Source organism: Lissotriton vulgaris, chromosome 5 (genome assembly GCF_964263255.1).
Source record: "Lissotriton vulgaris chromosome 5, aLisVul1.2, whole genome shotgun sequence".
NCBI lineage: Eukaryota > Metazoa > Chordata > Amphibia > Caudata > Salamandridae > Lissotriton > Lissotriton vulgaris.
Window position 1 is genome coordinate 298,903,214 of NC_141693.1, and position 16,293 is coordinate 298,919,506.

General features: G+C 43.8%; 1 protein-coding gene across 1 annotated transcript in view; it reads right to left on the reverse strand.

Moving 5' to 3' along the window:
- The window catches only part of LOC147710760 (uncharacterized), a 474,425-nt gene that overhangs the window by 265,334 nt on the left and 192,798 nt on the right, over positions 1-16,293 (reverse strand). The window contains exon 8 of the mRNA XM_086921479.1: positions 11,642-11,911. Coding sequence (XP_086777605.1) covers positions 11,642-11,911 — 270 coding nt within the window. The remainder of the gene's footprint in view (positions 1-11,641; positions 11,912-16,293) is intronic.

Below are 16,293 nucleotides of genomic sequence, written 5' to 3' on the forward strand. Positions count from 1 at the left end.
TGTTCACAGATCTATCTCTAATTTCATCGAGGAAAAGGGTCTGTTGCATAGCACTCAATCTGGCTTCCGTGCAAATTTCAGCACAGAGACTGCGCTCCTTGAAGTAACAGATGCCATCAGGGAGGAGTTAGATGTTGGAAAAAAAGTGGTACTGATTATGCTAGACCTGTCGGCGGCTTTCAACACCGTTCCCCACGCACTCCTTCTTTCCAGACTCTGGGACTTTGGTCTGCGGGGAACGGTGTGGAATTGGCTTAAATCCTTCTTAGCCGGCAGACAATCTGGGCGCCTCCCTACTCCGCCGAAATGCCACAGCTAGAAGTGGGGGTTCCCCAAGGTTCCATTCTGAGCCCCCTCCTTTTTAACATCTTTATGGCCCCCCTGGCGGTGACGGCGGAGTCTTTCGGCACCCGGATTGTCACTTACGCTGACGACACCCAGCTCCTCTTTGTAAGCAACAAGGATGGCCTGTTTGACGATGCCCAGGTCAGGGGCTGTTTGAGCGCAGTTTTTGAGTGGTTTCGACGTCATGGGCTGAAGTGCAACTCCGACAAGTCGGAGTTGCTCTTCTTTGGTTGTACCTCTGAGCCTGATTGGAAACCCTGGTGGCCGCAAGATATGTTTCCTCCCACTAGTTCGTCTCTGAAAGCCAAAAATTTGGGAGTTTTGATTGACAATGAGCTATCTTTCGGACCGCATATCTCATCTCTTACTGGGAAATGTTTTGGCATCCTTCGGATGCTTCGTAAATTCCTCCCTCTAGTCTCCATCCAGCACAGAAAAATCATTGTCCAGGCACTGATTGGCTCTAGGCTTGATTATGCTAATGTTTTGTTTCTGGGACTTCCCAAATATCTGGTCAGGCGTCTGCAAATCGCCCAGAATTCTGCAGCCCGAGCCATCTTTGGTCTTCCAAGAAAAGCCAGAGCCACTGATCTTCTCTCAACACTACACTGGCTTCCTATTGCTAAAAGGATTCTGTTTAAAACTTTGACCACAACTTTCAAGGCCCTACATGGCATAGGCCCCAAATATATTTCCAAACGATTGTCCTGGTATAACCCCCCCAGATCTCTCAGATCTTCGTCCCTATCTAAAATGAGTGTTCCCATTATCAAGCGTGCTAGAGCAGGAGGACGGTCTTTTCGCTACTTAGCTCCTCATGCTTGGAATGACCTCCCAATCTCTTTGAGACAGACCTCTAGCCTTCTGTCCTTCCGAAAGGCCCTTAAGACATGGCTTTTCCCTTAATTTGATGTTGCTTCCTGTGTCTGCACGTCCTCTCAGTGGTATGTTCTCCCTTCTTCGGTTGGGATTTCCTTCGATAAAGCGCCGGGATACTCCGTGGAGTGGCCGTGCGCTATAGAAGTATAAAAATAACATAACATAACAACGCAGGAATTACAACGAAAGTCGTTACAATGACTTTCGCTGGAGGGCGCTGTTGGATAGAGAATAGTTTAATTTTCTATCCAACACCTTCCCTACTATCCACGGGGACTGGAGTTGGAATAGAAAATTGAACTATTCCACTATCCAGCGCCCCCCAACGCAAGTCGTTATAATGACTTGCGTAGTAATGCCCACGTTGTAAAGGCATGCGTGGTAAAAGCATGCGTTGAAACGTCATACAACCCCGTACAGGATAACTGCTTCAGAAACACTACAGTGTTGTGGGTGGACCTTGCATACGCCGCTTAGAAATATCATTAGGAACATCCTTAGACTTTGTAGAAGCATGAAATAAATCTATGCGTTTTGGAGATTCAGAGAAGATAGATCATTTTTATTGCACAATTAAAATCATTACAATGAGGCCACATATAAATGTACTATGTAAAATGCATTTATTCCCATATTAAAAAGAGTAAAAAACGAGTTATTTCCATCGATTGTGTGAAAAGATTAAAAACTCCGCTAAACAGGATGCTTTAAAAGGAGAAAAAAACTAGACTCAGCGTTTTTTGTTATAGTTCTGTGCAATGGTCGAATCAAAAAATGCCTTTACTGCCATCAGGTATTTCAAGAAGCTTGCCGCTAGCTGTGCCGATTCGCCTTTCATGCACTCGACTAGGACAGCTTGAAATGTCTGTATATTTAAAATACTCCAGATTGGGCGGAGCCAGTATATTCTCAGTTGACGCAATGTCTCACAGATGCACAATATGTGAGTTAGCGATTCCTCTACTGCTCCGCATGCTCAGCACTTAGTAGCTATGGACTCTTTGTACAACTCTCACATATTTGTAAGCCAACAGTGGGATCAATCCAAACCGCAATTACATTATTTGACGCTTTATTATTGGTTTTAAAGGGGAGAACAGATAGTATGGCAAGGTCCCACTAGTATAAAGGTTTGAAGCCCAGCTTCCATGACTTATCGCTGTGGGAAGACAGTAACTTCGCCTGTTTTGTTAAAAGTCTTGCGGCCACTGGTATGGGTAGGGGGGCTGACCATATTTCCTTTGCTTCCAGTACCTTGACAAAATGGGCTAGAAATTCACACCATGTGGAACTTTGTGTGTTTATCATTGTCCAAATAGGTTTATTTAGTGTATTTTCTTGTGCTTTTTAGCTTTTAAACAATACGCTATAAATCTAGCTTCCAGGGTCCACTTTTGGGATGAAAGGTTCAATTCCCTACAGATTTGCGCATGAGCGGTCGCGGTCGTAGGAAGAAGACTTTACGAAAGCAGGCCGATTGTGCTTTGTCTAGCCATGTTGTCATCTTGTCTTTGCAGGCTATTGCACCATGGGCTACAGATGTTAATTTTGCCCTCATTATTCAAATTAAAGGAGTAAGATCTAGTGAACTTGTGGCTTTCCGTGCTGCACAAAAAATGCCTTCCAAGGATTGAGCTATTCCTTGCACTGCAGTGATGTGAGCGGAGGGCCGTCCTTTATGGTCGATCCACACTCCTAAATACTTATAGGTAGTCACTATCTCGATGGGCTTACCTTCAATATTGCAAGCGCCTTTCCTTTTTATTTGCCGTGAAATTATCATTGCTTTTGTTTTTGCCGTATTTATTTTTAAATTGTTCTCTCTGTAGTATAGAGAAAGTGCTGTTAGCAGACGCTGTAGACCAATCTGGGTGCGGTGGAGAAATATTGTGTCGTCCGCATATTGGAGCGAGTGAATTTTGGTATCAGCTAATTTGGGAGGGAACGCTCATGCTTCATCCAAGTATAGATAAAAAGTATAGGGACCAAGAGGCACCCTTGCTTTAACCATTGTTAGTATGTATTTTTTTAGTGGTGGAGCAGGCTGTTATTCTAATCTTGAACCAGCTGTCAGAGTATAAAGCAATCAATGCTGTTAAAAGCGTGTTATCAATACCCCAATTTTTTTGTTTCATCCATAGTCGCTGACGGGAAGCACTATCAAAAGTCGTTTGGAAATCGATGTATGCAAGATACAGGGCTCTGCCTTTTTTTGCCAATGTTGTTTCGATCAAGTTGGAAATGAACATCAGGTTGTCTTCAATGTGTGAACCATGTTTCCATATGAGGGATCAATTGGCGCGTTTCGTCCCAAGCCGTCAGTTCTTGCCGCAGTATACTAACGTAGCACTTCCCATCCACATCTAGGAGCGCAATCTTTCCATAGTTTTCTGGGATAGATCTTGAGCCTTTTTTTAGGTCTCGGCCTGATCCAGCGCATGCGCTGATCTGGCCGAGACTTTAGTAAGCTGCTTGGGAAAGTGCCACTTTCCCGGCGACCAGCTTACTATCACACGCACAAGCGCCCACCCGACGTGCACAGCACCTTTTTTCATCACGCGTGCGCACAACTTGCGTTTTTTTTGTTTGTTTATTTTGCGACCAATGCTTGTTGTTTATTGGGACAAGCAGGGATCCCCTCCCTGACTCAGGGATACTTCTTCTCACCCTGTACTCCCAAAATAGAGGCGCCATGATTTTTGCCCACTTACATGCCATCCCTTTAAAAACCATGGGCGGGATACCGTTGGAGCCCGGTGACCCTCCAGAGCGCATTTTTTTGTTAAGGTGCTGGATTTCAACGGATGTAATTTCTTTTCAGACATTACAGTGGACTTGCAACTCCGTACTCCAATGCACTTTATTAATGTTCCTCATATGGGATTTGTGCCAATGTAAGTCAAAGAAAAAATCCCCGGACTACTCAAGCTTTTCTACACACTCTTGCCTTTCATGCACCCAGATCTTATGAGCAAATACAACTTTTAGATATGTACCAAGCCAACACGGAAATATAACGTTTACACTTTTTGTATTTTATTAGTTTTGTGTTTTTTAAAATTTTAAATTCAGATCACTTTCTGAAGAACATTATTAAAAACATACATAATATTATCACATTTGAATCAATTGATCACAACAATGCATAAGATATACAAAATTAAAAACAAAAAATATAAAACAACATACAATTCTTGCTGTTGGGCTACCCTAACTTCCAAGAACACAGTAAATTACAGTTCACAACCCCTCCTAATCTGTAGGTACACAAATTCCTACTGAAGTGCTACACTGACCCAATAACCTCATTTAGTCATAGGGAGATTTAGAAAAGACAGTATCCAAACTTATGGTATATCTGCTATCTCGTTGGGTTTATAATGGGTTCTAATTATCCTTGCGTCTACGCGTTTCGGTGTTATTTCAAGCATTTAGAGCATTTTTTAGGAAAATTAGGTTACGTTGATTCTTTGAGAACAGACCTGAAAGAGATGCTCCAACAGACTCAGGACTAAGAGCGAAATCTACCTTCACTCCGAGTTCAGGTATGGTAGACAAAAATATTGAAATCTTTGAATCAGTGGTAAAAATAGAAATAGGAAATCTAGTGGATAAAAAACAATCTCAACTCCCACATTTCTAAAGCACAGAGAGAAGCCATAGAATCCCTAGCCAATGACACCCAAATCACTATCAAACCAGCCGACAAGGGTGGGGGGGGGTTGTAATTTTAGATACAGATGACTACAACAAAAGAGTGATGTCTCTTTTATCAAATGAATTACACTACGCTAGAGTACCACAATCAAGGCTCAAAAGACTAAAGATGGAAGTAGAAGTACTTCTACAAGATGGCATATGGGATTACCAGTATGCAAGAGGACATCATCCCTAATAACTGCATTAACACTCGAGCTGCTAATGAGTGTTGCGGTTGAAATCTTTGAATTAGGGTAATCATTGTCTGAATCCTGACTTGATTGGGGTATACTATGGCTTTTTCTGTATTTATAGTAGCCCCTAGATATTGTTGAACTTTTTTTGGTTGCAGGTGGGATTTTGTGTAGTTCACCGTAAACCCTAGCTGGTGCAGCAGTTGAATTGTCTTTTGTGCGTTTTGAAGACATTCTTCTTGTGACGTGGCCTTTATTAGCCAGTCGTCCAAGTAAGGGAAGACATGTATTTGCTGTGTTCTTAGGTGTGCTGCAACCACTGCTAGGCATTTTGTGAACACCCTTGGTGCTGTTGTGACTACAAACGGAAGGACTTGGAATTGATAATATCGTCCTTCTATTACAAATCTGAGGTATTTTCTGTGAGCTTTGTGAATTGGGATATGAAAGTAGGCGTCCTTTAGATCCAGTGTAGAAAGAAAGTCCCCTTTCTTCAGTAAAGGAAGTACTTGTTGGAGCGTGACCATGTGGAAATGTTCCGAATTTATGTATGCATTGAGAGGCCTGAGGTCTAGTATAGGCCTTAGAGATCTGTCTTTTTTGGAAATTAGAAAGTATAGCGAATATACTCCTGTTCCTTGTTGATGTTGTGGAACCTCCTCTATCGCATGCTTTTGTAGCAGCGATAGTACCTCCTGTTTTAATAACGTCAGATGATCTTGACTCATTGGACGCTGTCTGGGCGGATGTTTGGTGGTGTAGCAGTGAGTTCTAGGCAATAACCATGTTGGATAATTTGTCTCACCCACTTGTCTGATGTGATGTTTTCCCAGACAGGCAGGAACTGTGATAGGCGTCCCCCGACCGGTGTTGCATGGTCTGGGGGTAGCTGTATGAAGTCACTGTTTTAGGGTAGGAGAGTTGCGGTTGTTGTTGTTTCCGCGACCTCTACCCTTGTTGTTGTTACCTCTGTAACTGCCTCTTGAATTACCTTTAGGTGATGTTGGTGTAAAAGAGGTTGATTGTTGGGTTGTGCCTGTATTTTTTGATCCGCCTCTATAGGTGGACCTACGAAAGGAACCTCTCTGAGATGGCTGTTGCAATGCTCCCATTGACTTAGCCGTTTCTGTGTCCTTTTTCATTTTCTCTAACACCTCATCTGTGCTTGAGCCAAAGAGTGCTTTCCCATCAAAAGGCTGGTTCAATAAAGAAGTTTGTACCTCCTGTTTGAACCCTGAGACCCTAAGCCATGCATGTCTTCTTAACATGATACTGGTGTTTATAGATCTTGCCGCATTGTCTGCAGCGTCTAAGGCGCACTTAATGGAATTATTGATTATTATCTTCCCTTCTTGTATCAGCTGCTCTGCCATTTTTGGATGTTCCTTAGGGAGATGTGTAATGAGTTTCTAACTCATCATAATGAGCTCTTTCATAGCGGGCAAGTAGCGCTTGAGTATTTGCTATGCGCCAGCTGTTTGCTGCTTGAGATGCTACTCTCTTGCCAGAGGCATCTATTAACTTAGACTCCTTGTCAGGAGGAGGAGCTTCTCCTGTTGTTAGTGAGTTCGACCTCTTACGAGCATTTGAGACTACTAACGAGTCCAGAGGTATTTGGCTCTTAAAAAATACTGGGTCTTTTGGGGCTGCCTTATACTTTTTGTCAATTCTTGGGTTTAACACCTTAGCCCTCACCGGATCTTTAAATATATCTGATGTGTGAGTGAGGAGACCCTTAAGCATTGGTAGGGTCCCTGAAGATTTTTGTGCAGCTGGTAGTGTTTCTAAAAGGAAATCTTCTATCTGAGGTTCAGTATGTAAATCTACCTTGTGGTATTTTGCTGCCCTATTAATCAATTGTGCAAAACCCGAATTATCATCAGAGGGGAAGGTTTTGAGGGATACAGATCAGGGTCATTATTATTATCGATCACTGCATCATAATCTTCCCATGGGTCTGTTTCTTCTGGGATAGTATTGTTATCATCCCCAGGAAGGTCCCCATCCCTGAGTCACTTTCTACATCTGTTTGAGGTGTAGATGAGCGTGGTGTAAAAGGTCGAGTGATAGCTGGCAGAGTATGAGGAAGAGGAGAAGAGGGTATGTCCATAGGCTGTGGAGAAAGGGGAGGAGTTGTATTTGTCCCCATTGTTCTCTTCTTAGGAGGAGGAGCTTTCCCCTCCAACGGTTGAGTCTTCCTCCTTTTAGGTGGTTTTGCCACCACCTTGCCAGTTTGTGGATCAATGAACAAAGTCCTGTGTCGGTACCGAAGCCTTTGGGTCCGATAGGTGCTTTTGCTTCTGTGTCTCGGTGTTATGTGTTTTCGGCACCAAGAGCTTGCTCGAGTCCGATTTTTTCGGTGTCGAGGGAGTCTTCGACGTCGAAGCATGTTTCGGTTTCGACATGGAATGTCTCGACTTCGAGCTCTCTTTGGTATGGAGCTTTGGTGTTGATGTCAACCATTTCTCGGATCTGACATAGTGAGGGACCGAGTGTTTCGGTGCCGAGCCAGAAGGCGGGGGGGCGTAGGAAACTTTTTTTGGTTGTCGGACCGGGCTCGAAGGCGGGGTCGACACCAATCGGGGTTGGTTTTTTGGCAAAGGGACGTCGTCACTCACGGTTTGATGAACGTCGACTTCTTGGACATCATACTCGTCCGCCTCTGACCCCGACCCATCCTCATCTTCTTCCTCCTCGGAGTGTTCGACCTCGAACAGTTGTGGGATTGCATTTGACTCCATCCTCGATATCTCGTGTCTTCGGGCTCGACTGTTTCTAATCGTCGACTTGGAGGAGAAAGCCGCACAGGCTTCACCATCCCTGGATTCGTGGTCAGGTGACAAACAGAGGTTGCACACCTCGTGTAGGTCCTTGTGTGGGAATTTAGCACCCCACGTTGGACATTTCTTGAATGGAGTCCTTTCCATGGACTCCGGGCTGGACTACGTCGAAATAGGCCTCCCGGTCCCGTCGACGTAGAGTTAGAAATCTTCGGTGTTGACGTCGAAGCGCGTCGAAATGGGAATGAACTCGCGCTCGATAAACAATACCGTCGAATTGGAAAGGGAATACGCGCCGAAATACAACTTTTTCTCGAAGTCGATCCGGAGCGCTTCGATCCTCATCCGAACCTGATGGCGGAAAAAACAATCTAAGGATGGAGCCGATGCCCATGCGCACTATCACCCAAGGGAGGAGTCACCAGCCCGGTGACTAAATAAGACTTCTCCAAGAGAAAAACAAGTGCAATCATTTCAGCCATACACCAGATGGCGATCTATTCATAATGTACCATCTGCAGCCCATATGCCTCGAACATACAGAATCTAAACATGGATATCGATCATGAACACATTCATTTCCCTTTGGGGAGCATATTCTAAAGTCCTAACTTACGCAACAATCTGTGGAGCAACAATTGACTAACATCTTATTGACAAGCTAGCATGCCAAGTGCACCACAGTGCTTGTCCCAGTCTCATCCTTCAAACAGATCAAATAAAAAATTTAAAAACGAATCACCTCCTGGTTCTCATTTTAACTTTAAAATAAAATAATAACATTGCGTTATTTTATTTTTCCCCTTTAAACTGCTTGCAGGGGAGTGGGCGGCGCTCCTCCACCTTAGAGGAGGAGCCGCCGCTGTTTGTGAACCTCCTTTCAAGCCTCTAAAGTTAGACATCTTAGAATCTCTTTTGACAGTAATTTCACCTTAACTACTCAAATTAAGACTGATGCGTCTTCTGCAAGCGAAAAGCCCCGAACAACTTCCATCATCCGCCTCACCATGTCAAAGAAAATTACTACTACCATCTGCACCTTCAATCGGTGCCATCCACACAAATCTCAGTTGTCTGAATGATGCAAGTCCTTTGTCTTGTCAAAACCTTTATCTGACACATTAAGGTGGTCCCGAGCCCAACAGCTTAGCCAATCTTTAACTTCACCAGTAAGGAGCACATCGATCGCAGTCTCTTGTCCCAACACTTGCTCCATATTTACCTATTTAAGTGTTTTTGCAGTACCGCAAATCTAATTCAGAAACCCTTTCAGAGCTTCTCTTGATTTAGACTTATTTGCCTTCTTCACAAATCCATTTATTGCCATGGACTTCTGCCTTATGAATAAACTGCAGCACTACCATCTGAAGAGCATTTTAAGATCTGTTATGCAACTCTTCATTTAAAGTCCTAACATTTTGTGTACCTGAATTGGTGCCCAAGCACAATCAGCACCTGAAAAGCTGAAAAATTCAAAACTCTTTGTAAATTGTACAAAACACGCTTTTGGTCACAAACCGTGATTCGCGCAATCACAGGGTGTGGGAGTGCAAAAGATTTTTTTAAATTTACTAAACCCCTTTTTGATAATGGAAAGCCTTTCCGGCTTGCACAGAGGGTTTTGAGACATATTCTGAAATGGAACAACGGTTTGTGACCCCAACTGCAGTTGCAAATCATTCACTAACTATTGACAAAAAAGCTGGGGTTCTATTTGATTTTCAAAGGGAAGCTGTACCCATAGGACAATTTCTTTTTTAGGAATCGTATTAAGAGTCCCAAGAGACGAGTAGACAGTGGTCTAGTGGACCAGGGCGCATTTGAACGATATCTTCCCAAAATGGGAAATTTGTTTTTCAAGCAGTATCTATACCTATATATATGCACAAGAGACGGAGGTCTGCAATGCCTTCCAGGCCTCCATCCTGCATTTACAGCCCATTGGATGGAATCGCAAATTGTGAATAGTCTAATCGATATTCTCTAGGGAGGCCATATTGCTGCCCTTTATGAATGAATCATTTGTGAGGCGACCTCTTTGCATAAAGGTTACATTGCAATTTGCACATACTGGTTTGCAAACAGGAACTAGTAAATCAGAACTTTGTTCCCAAGATCAATAGATCTATTACATTTCACCTAAAATTCCCTGGACACCATCAGACTCCCTATCTTAACGGATTTCTGAGTTTTTTCCATAACGTTATTTATGCACCGTGGAGCTACCGCCAAGCAAAGGTAAAGAGCACAAATACATGTATAAATAACCTTAATTTAAAAGCTTCTCAAAGACATTTCAATCTGTGGTGTACATCGTACAAATTATTAAGAACTGAACCCCCTGAAGAACTCATGCCCTAAGCAATCACCATGCAGAGAGCCAGACTGAGGTATTGCAATCTCTGCTCAGCAGAAAGAGGTCATGTGAATATTCATGACATGATGTTCCCATTACCATCTCATTACCTTCGCATCTGCATCTGATTAAGCGCACATTAACATTGTTTACAGCACGTGTCCCTGTGGAGGGCTGCCAATGAATGCAGGTGGAGTGGTGCAAAGGTCAATCGATGCAACAGCCACACGAGCTGTACACACATCACATGCAAAGAGACTACATGAGCCATGTGAGCTCGTGAGAAGGTGGGGAGGAGTCAAACTAACAGGGACTTGTTGATAATTACCACTATCAATGTTACCCGTTTTCATCTACCTAGGAAGGATGAAATGCTGAGAGAGCCCACTGGTACTGGTTTGAAACCTGTGACCATAGGTCAAACACAGGTTGCTGCAGTGGATACAGTTGTCCACTGAGTCCAGATCTGGTATATAACCAACAGATGGAACCACATCTGAGCAGGGTAACAGTGTTCAACATCCAATGTCAAAGCCAACAGTTTGCATCTGCGCAATTGCTATTGACTTTGTCAATGTCTTTTAGCCATGCTGTACAGCAGCGAGACTGTTCTGCAGCATGGCTGAAATTTAGGGGAAAAAACCGTTAAGACATGTCCAGCGATGGCAACGTCATAGCGTAATTTTTCTGGCAGGACAGGAAGGGGCAAGCAACAACGTGGGAGTAGGAGGGACAGTGGCAAGTAACAATGCAGGAGGGGGAGGGACAGAGCAACCAACAACTCAGAAATGGGACAAACAACAACACTGGGGGGATAGGAGCAAGCAACAACGCAAGATGGGCGGAACTAGGTAAGCAACAACGCAGGATGGGACTGAGACCTACAGGGTCAAGCAACAATGCGGGGAGATGCATGGGAGCAACGACGCCAAGCAACAAAAATACAGCTAAGAGGAACAGGAACGGGCTTCAAAGAGGGAGGGGGCAGGAGGGCTGGGACAAGAAACAACGCAGGAGGCATGATGCAAGTAACGTGGAGGGAGAGGGACAGATGGGGCAAGCAACAATAAAGTGGGGGGTGGCAAGCGACTACAACTCGGGAGTGACAAAGGTGAGTAACATTTGATACCTTACATGGAGTGTGCCATGAAGGCCAGTGTACTTACATAAAGTTCATACTGATTCTAAGATATCTGAATAACAATTTTGCGCAAATTAATCTTAATGATACTCATTTAAATAGAGAGAGGCTATCCTGAAAGTAAGGAAATACTCCAGTCTTCCTAGACCTAAAGAGGATACCCTGTTTCTATTTAAATAAATACTCTGGAGTGAGTGAGAGACCTCTGCAGAGAACAAAGATCACCACCACGCACGCTGGACATTACCTCGTCTACAGCCTGGATGCTATTCACCGTCCTCGAGAAACGCAGGGCACGGCCATCTCTATCCTTCGCTAGCCACAAAGGCAAGGCTGGCTGTGGCAGAACTTCAAGAGACCCTGTCCGGGGTACCAAAAGTTCTCCAGGAGTTTCTGGGGTCGGGCCATCAACATCTGGGGTTTTCTTTCCAGAGTCTGTCGGCGTCTCCAGAGGATTTGCTTGTAGGCCAGTCTGTTCGCGAATACGCTGCAATTCAGATTTAAAGGCTCGGGAACGCTGGAAAACAACAGAAAATGTGTTTTATAGTGAGTAAGTAGGATCACTTAAGCAGGATATAATAAGAGCACAGCTTAAGGGGCTATCCAGTCTGTGGGAGGCAGGATTTTATAACAGAATATTCCCCGGCTTGAGGTAAAAACCAATGTGCCGCCCACTAGATGGTCTACATGTGGCTGTTAATCATCAGCAATTTACTACACGTCACTCATTGTGCTTAAAAGACTTGATATCTTTTTTTTTCCCCTGGAATCCACAGTTCGGGAAAAAGGCCACTTTTTCTAAAAAGAATTGTAAGATACAGATCACATGTATTGCACTGTTGTCAAGGAAAGGTTCAGGTAGTGATGATGACACTGTACATCATGTTGTTCACTGATGGGCTGGTACAAAAACATCTGCAAAAATTGCATTTTGTACAGGTTAGGAAAATGCTTTGGCACCAATCTGTGCAAATGATGGCTTCAAGTTGCACCAGTGTGGTTCAAAAACTCTGAAACATTTATGCAATTTGTGTAATGCAGCTTTTCGTTTTTAATGAGGTGGTCTGTCTAGATTTGACCTCCTGCATCTTTCACCACGATAAACTTCATGTTTCTTTATCCTACTGTTGTAGGTGCTTTTCATCAATGTCTCCCTTTGATAGTTTTTCTTTCTCTTTCTTCTCACCGTTCCCCTTTCTATCTCTTGCTGTGCATCATAGTCTGAAGATGAAAAGTCCCAATCCCCATCAAACATAGGCAGTCCCATACGTCTGGCATTGACCACTAGCCTTTTGGATTTGTCAATGCTTATTTTATTATGGTTTTTGCACAACAGTCATATGGAGTAAAAATCACAAATATTTTTTGATCCCAAAAATCACACATTGCTATAGTACGCCCTAGCACCTACTGGAACAACTTTGCATGTTGATGTGTTCCTTGTGAAAGGGCAAAATGCAGTAATTCACTATGAAGTTAGCCAGTGGCTGAAGTGGACAGAACCATTTTCCCATGCTGTACTCTGTAGTGGGCAAAGGAAAAATGTGAATGACAACAAAAAAGCAAAGGATGAAGAAGGCTGGCTGAACGTCCCTACACGTATAGGAAAGTGCTCCTTTTTGTCCTGGCCACCCACACTTTATGTCACAGGTACTGATGTTTTTCGACTAATGTGCACTGGATCCCTGCTAACCAGGGCCCAGTGCTCTTTCCTTGAAAAGAAGGTAAAATGGTCTAATTGTAACACAGTTGGCACACACTTTAGCACCCCTGTAACTCCTAGTAAGTGGTACCCCTGGTACCTAGGGCACGGGTACTAAGGAGCATGTAGGTCACAATACCACCTTATGGGGCCCCCACCATTGGCCATCACAAATGGGCACTCTCCCTGCCCCCTCCAAAACCGCTCGCAACCTTGGCATCATTTTTTATGACCAGTTGTCAATGAAACAACATGTGGTCAAAGTCTCTTCCACTTGCACGACCATTCTCAAATGGCTCAGAAAGATCTTCTGGATGCTTCCTCAGGACACTAAACAAACAGTAGTCCAGGCTTTAATTACATCTAGACTGGACTACGGCAACATGCTTTTCCTGGAGGCCTGCAAGGAAGTGATTTGTAAACTACAAACAGTACAGAACATGGCTGTCCGGCTTCTTTGCAAACTTCCCAACAAGTCACCCACCTCCTCCTCTCTACGAAGCCTTCACTGGCTCTGCATTGAAAGTCATACCAAGTTCAAGGCCCTCTGCTTTATGCACAAAATTAACGCAGGAATTGCCCCCCCCCCCCCCCATATGAGAACTTTAGTCCACCAATACTGCCCATCCCGCATCCTTCGCTCATCCAACCAGCATAAGTTTCAGGTCCCCAGGATCAAAAAAGCCAGAATGGGCGGTCGCTCATTTGCTTATCTGGCTCCATCACTGTGGAACTCCCTTCCTCTTACCCTGCGTACTGAACTCAGCTACCTCAAGTTTCGCAGGGATGTAAAAACTTGGTTGTTTAACCAATAGACCTCCTCTTTTCTTTAATCTTGTCGGTACTCTGCCCTCAACCTGTTCTTAGGGCCGGGAAACCTCCGGGTAGCTGTGCGCTCTATAAACTTAAATATAATAATAATGCCACCCTAAGGGACTCCATACAAATTGCATGCAGCCTGCCATTGCAAAGTGAGTGTCATGGTGCAAACCTTGAGCGAAAACATGACATGGCACCCTCACTGTGTGCCATGCCAAAGTCACTGAATGCAATATATGCAAGTCAGCCCTACAGCAGGCCTTGTAGCCCTAAGGCAGGGTGCATTATATCACATGTGAGGGTATACCTGCATGAGCAGATGTGTCCCTGTGTTGTCTTGTTCAACAGCTAGATGGTATAAGTGAACAGGGAAGCCAAGTATATGTACTCCGCATTAGTCATTACAAGTTACCCAGCTACATAATGGCTTTACTGAAACCTATGGTATTTGGTATCAAACACCTTGTCCTAATAAATCTGTACTCTTGTCAGTACTAGATTTATTATGATGTGCGCCCAGAGGACACCTAAGGAGTGCCCTTGAAAAGCTTAAGATTGTCTAGTGTGCTGGCTGACTGGTATCGTCCAGCCTGCTACCACAGACAGGTTTCTGACCCCCTGCTGGTGAGAGACTACGCTCTAAGGCCAGAAACAATGCCTTCTCCTGAGGAAGGTGTTCACACCTCCTCCAGCATGATGCCTAGTAATTTAGCATATATATTCACAGCCCCTGCCACCTTTGATATGCGACCCCGGTTTCACCCAGGCCTGGGAGATGCCACCCCCTGCCCTGAGGCCCATTTGGCACCAGGACAGGCGAGAACTTAGATTATGCATTAGGTGTGTTGCACCACCAGGCTGGTCACACCCCTAAGGTGGGATACCTGATGTGCTCCATGAAAACCCCACCAGTCCATTCAGTCTTCAAGATGCTGATCCACCCTGGAGGCTCCCTGCTCCAATAACCGGGGTACTGGAGTCTGTTACAAGCACCAAGGTGTGTTTATGTCTTGCAGAGTCAGTCAGTCAGTCAAATTATCTTTATTCGATTATTAAAAATCATAAAAGAAACGAGCATAAATATATAGCAATTCATCAGAGCACAAATTCATACATGAGTTTACATAATCAACATCTTTAAAAAACTTTTTAAAATCACAATATATAAACGATATGCATTAAAAATATTAAGAAGTATTAAATAGTATTAAAAAGAGACCCTCCAGAAGACAAGGAATTAGAATTTAAAATGGGAGACATTATTCATGGTCAGTAAGGTGCCTAACTCTAGTGCGGTTTTTATTTATCCGTGCTCCAGCAACTAAAAAGCTGGCCACATGGAAGGCAACTTTTGCATTTGGAATGAGTTGCAGAAACATCAGGGCTGGTTTAACCTGAGTAAAACCTTGGTTACGCAGGATTGGAAACAGATATTTTTTTCTAATATCAATATAATGTTCACAGAACATAATGAGGTGTGTCGTGTCCTGAATAGAAAAGTGGTCACAGTCACATGGTTCAGCATCAACAGGTCTACTCCAAGTTTTATAATTGCCTAGGATAGGATGGATCAGGTCAAAACGAAATCTCGTTAAGAGGAAACGATGGTATGGTTTAGTTACCAGGAGAAGGTATGGTTCCATTCCTGGGCCAGATTTCAACATACAATGTTTCCTTACCGTGGGTTTACTTAACTCTATAGCTTCCCTCTCCAGAACATACAACTCAGTCAGGGTATGTTACTGTTTTAAGATCATCTTGAGTTATTAAGTCTGGAGAGGAAAAAAGCTCCGGGCGACCAGCAAGAGTCAACTGTATTTGTACAAATTTTATCCACGGGATATATAAGGCTCTATCCAGGGCTAAACAATCTTTTAAGATAATATGATTTAATGTAAGCTCCTGGTTGAGCCAAGTTTTCATCCATCCTGTAACAGGGGCTAATTTTAGAGAGTCCATTATATAGCCCAAACCTAACTCTGCATGTAAATACATAAGTGGGAGTCGATTGGGGGACTGAAAGCAGAGATCTCAGGAATTTATTTTCTACTTTCTGAATTTTATCATGGCTAGTATACCCCCAAATAGCAGAGCCATACTGGGCAATGGACACACATTTTGCTTTGTAAATTTTGATGATGCTTTCCATGGGACGGGCACCTAATTTCTTAGCAAAACCGAGCAACCCTGCAGCCGCTCTAGCAACAGCGTTGCTTTTAACGGATTGCTGGGGGCCCCAAGTGCCCTTTTCATCAAAGGTCACACCTAAATATGGGAAAGATGGGACTCTCCTTACCTCTTTCCCTGTACAGTAAAATGTTTTGGTCTTTCTTTTCCTACCTGCTGCTCCTGCAATCATCACATGGGATTTCTCTGTG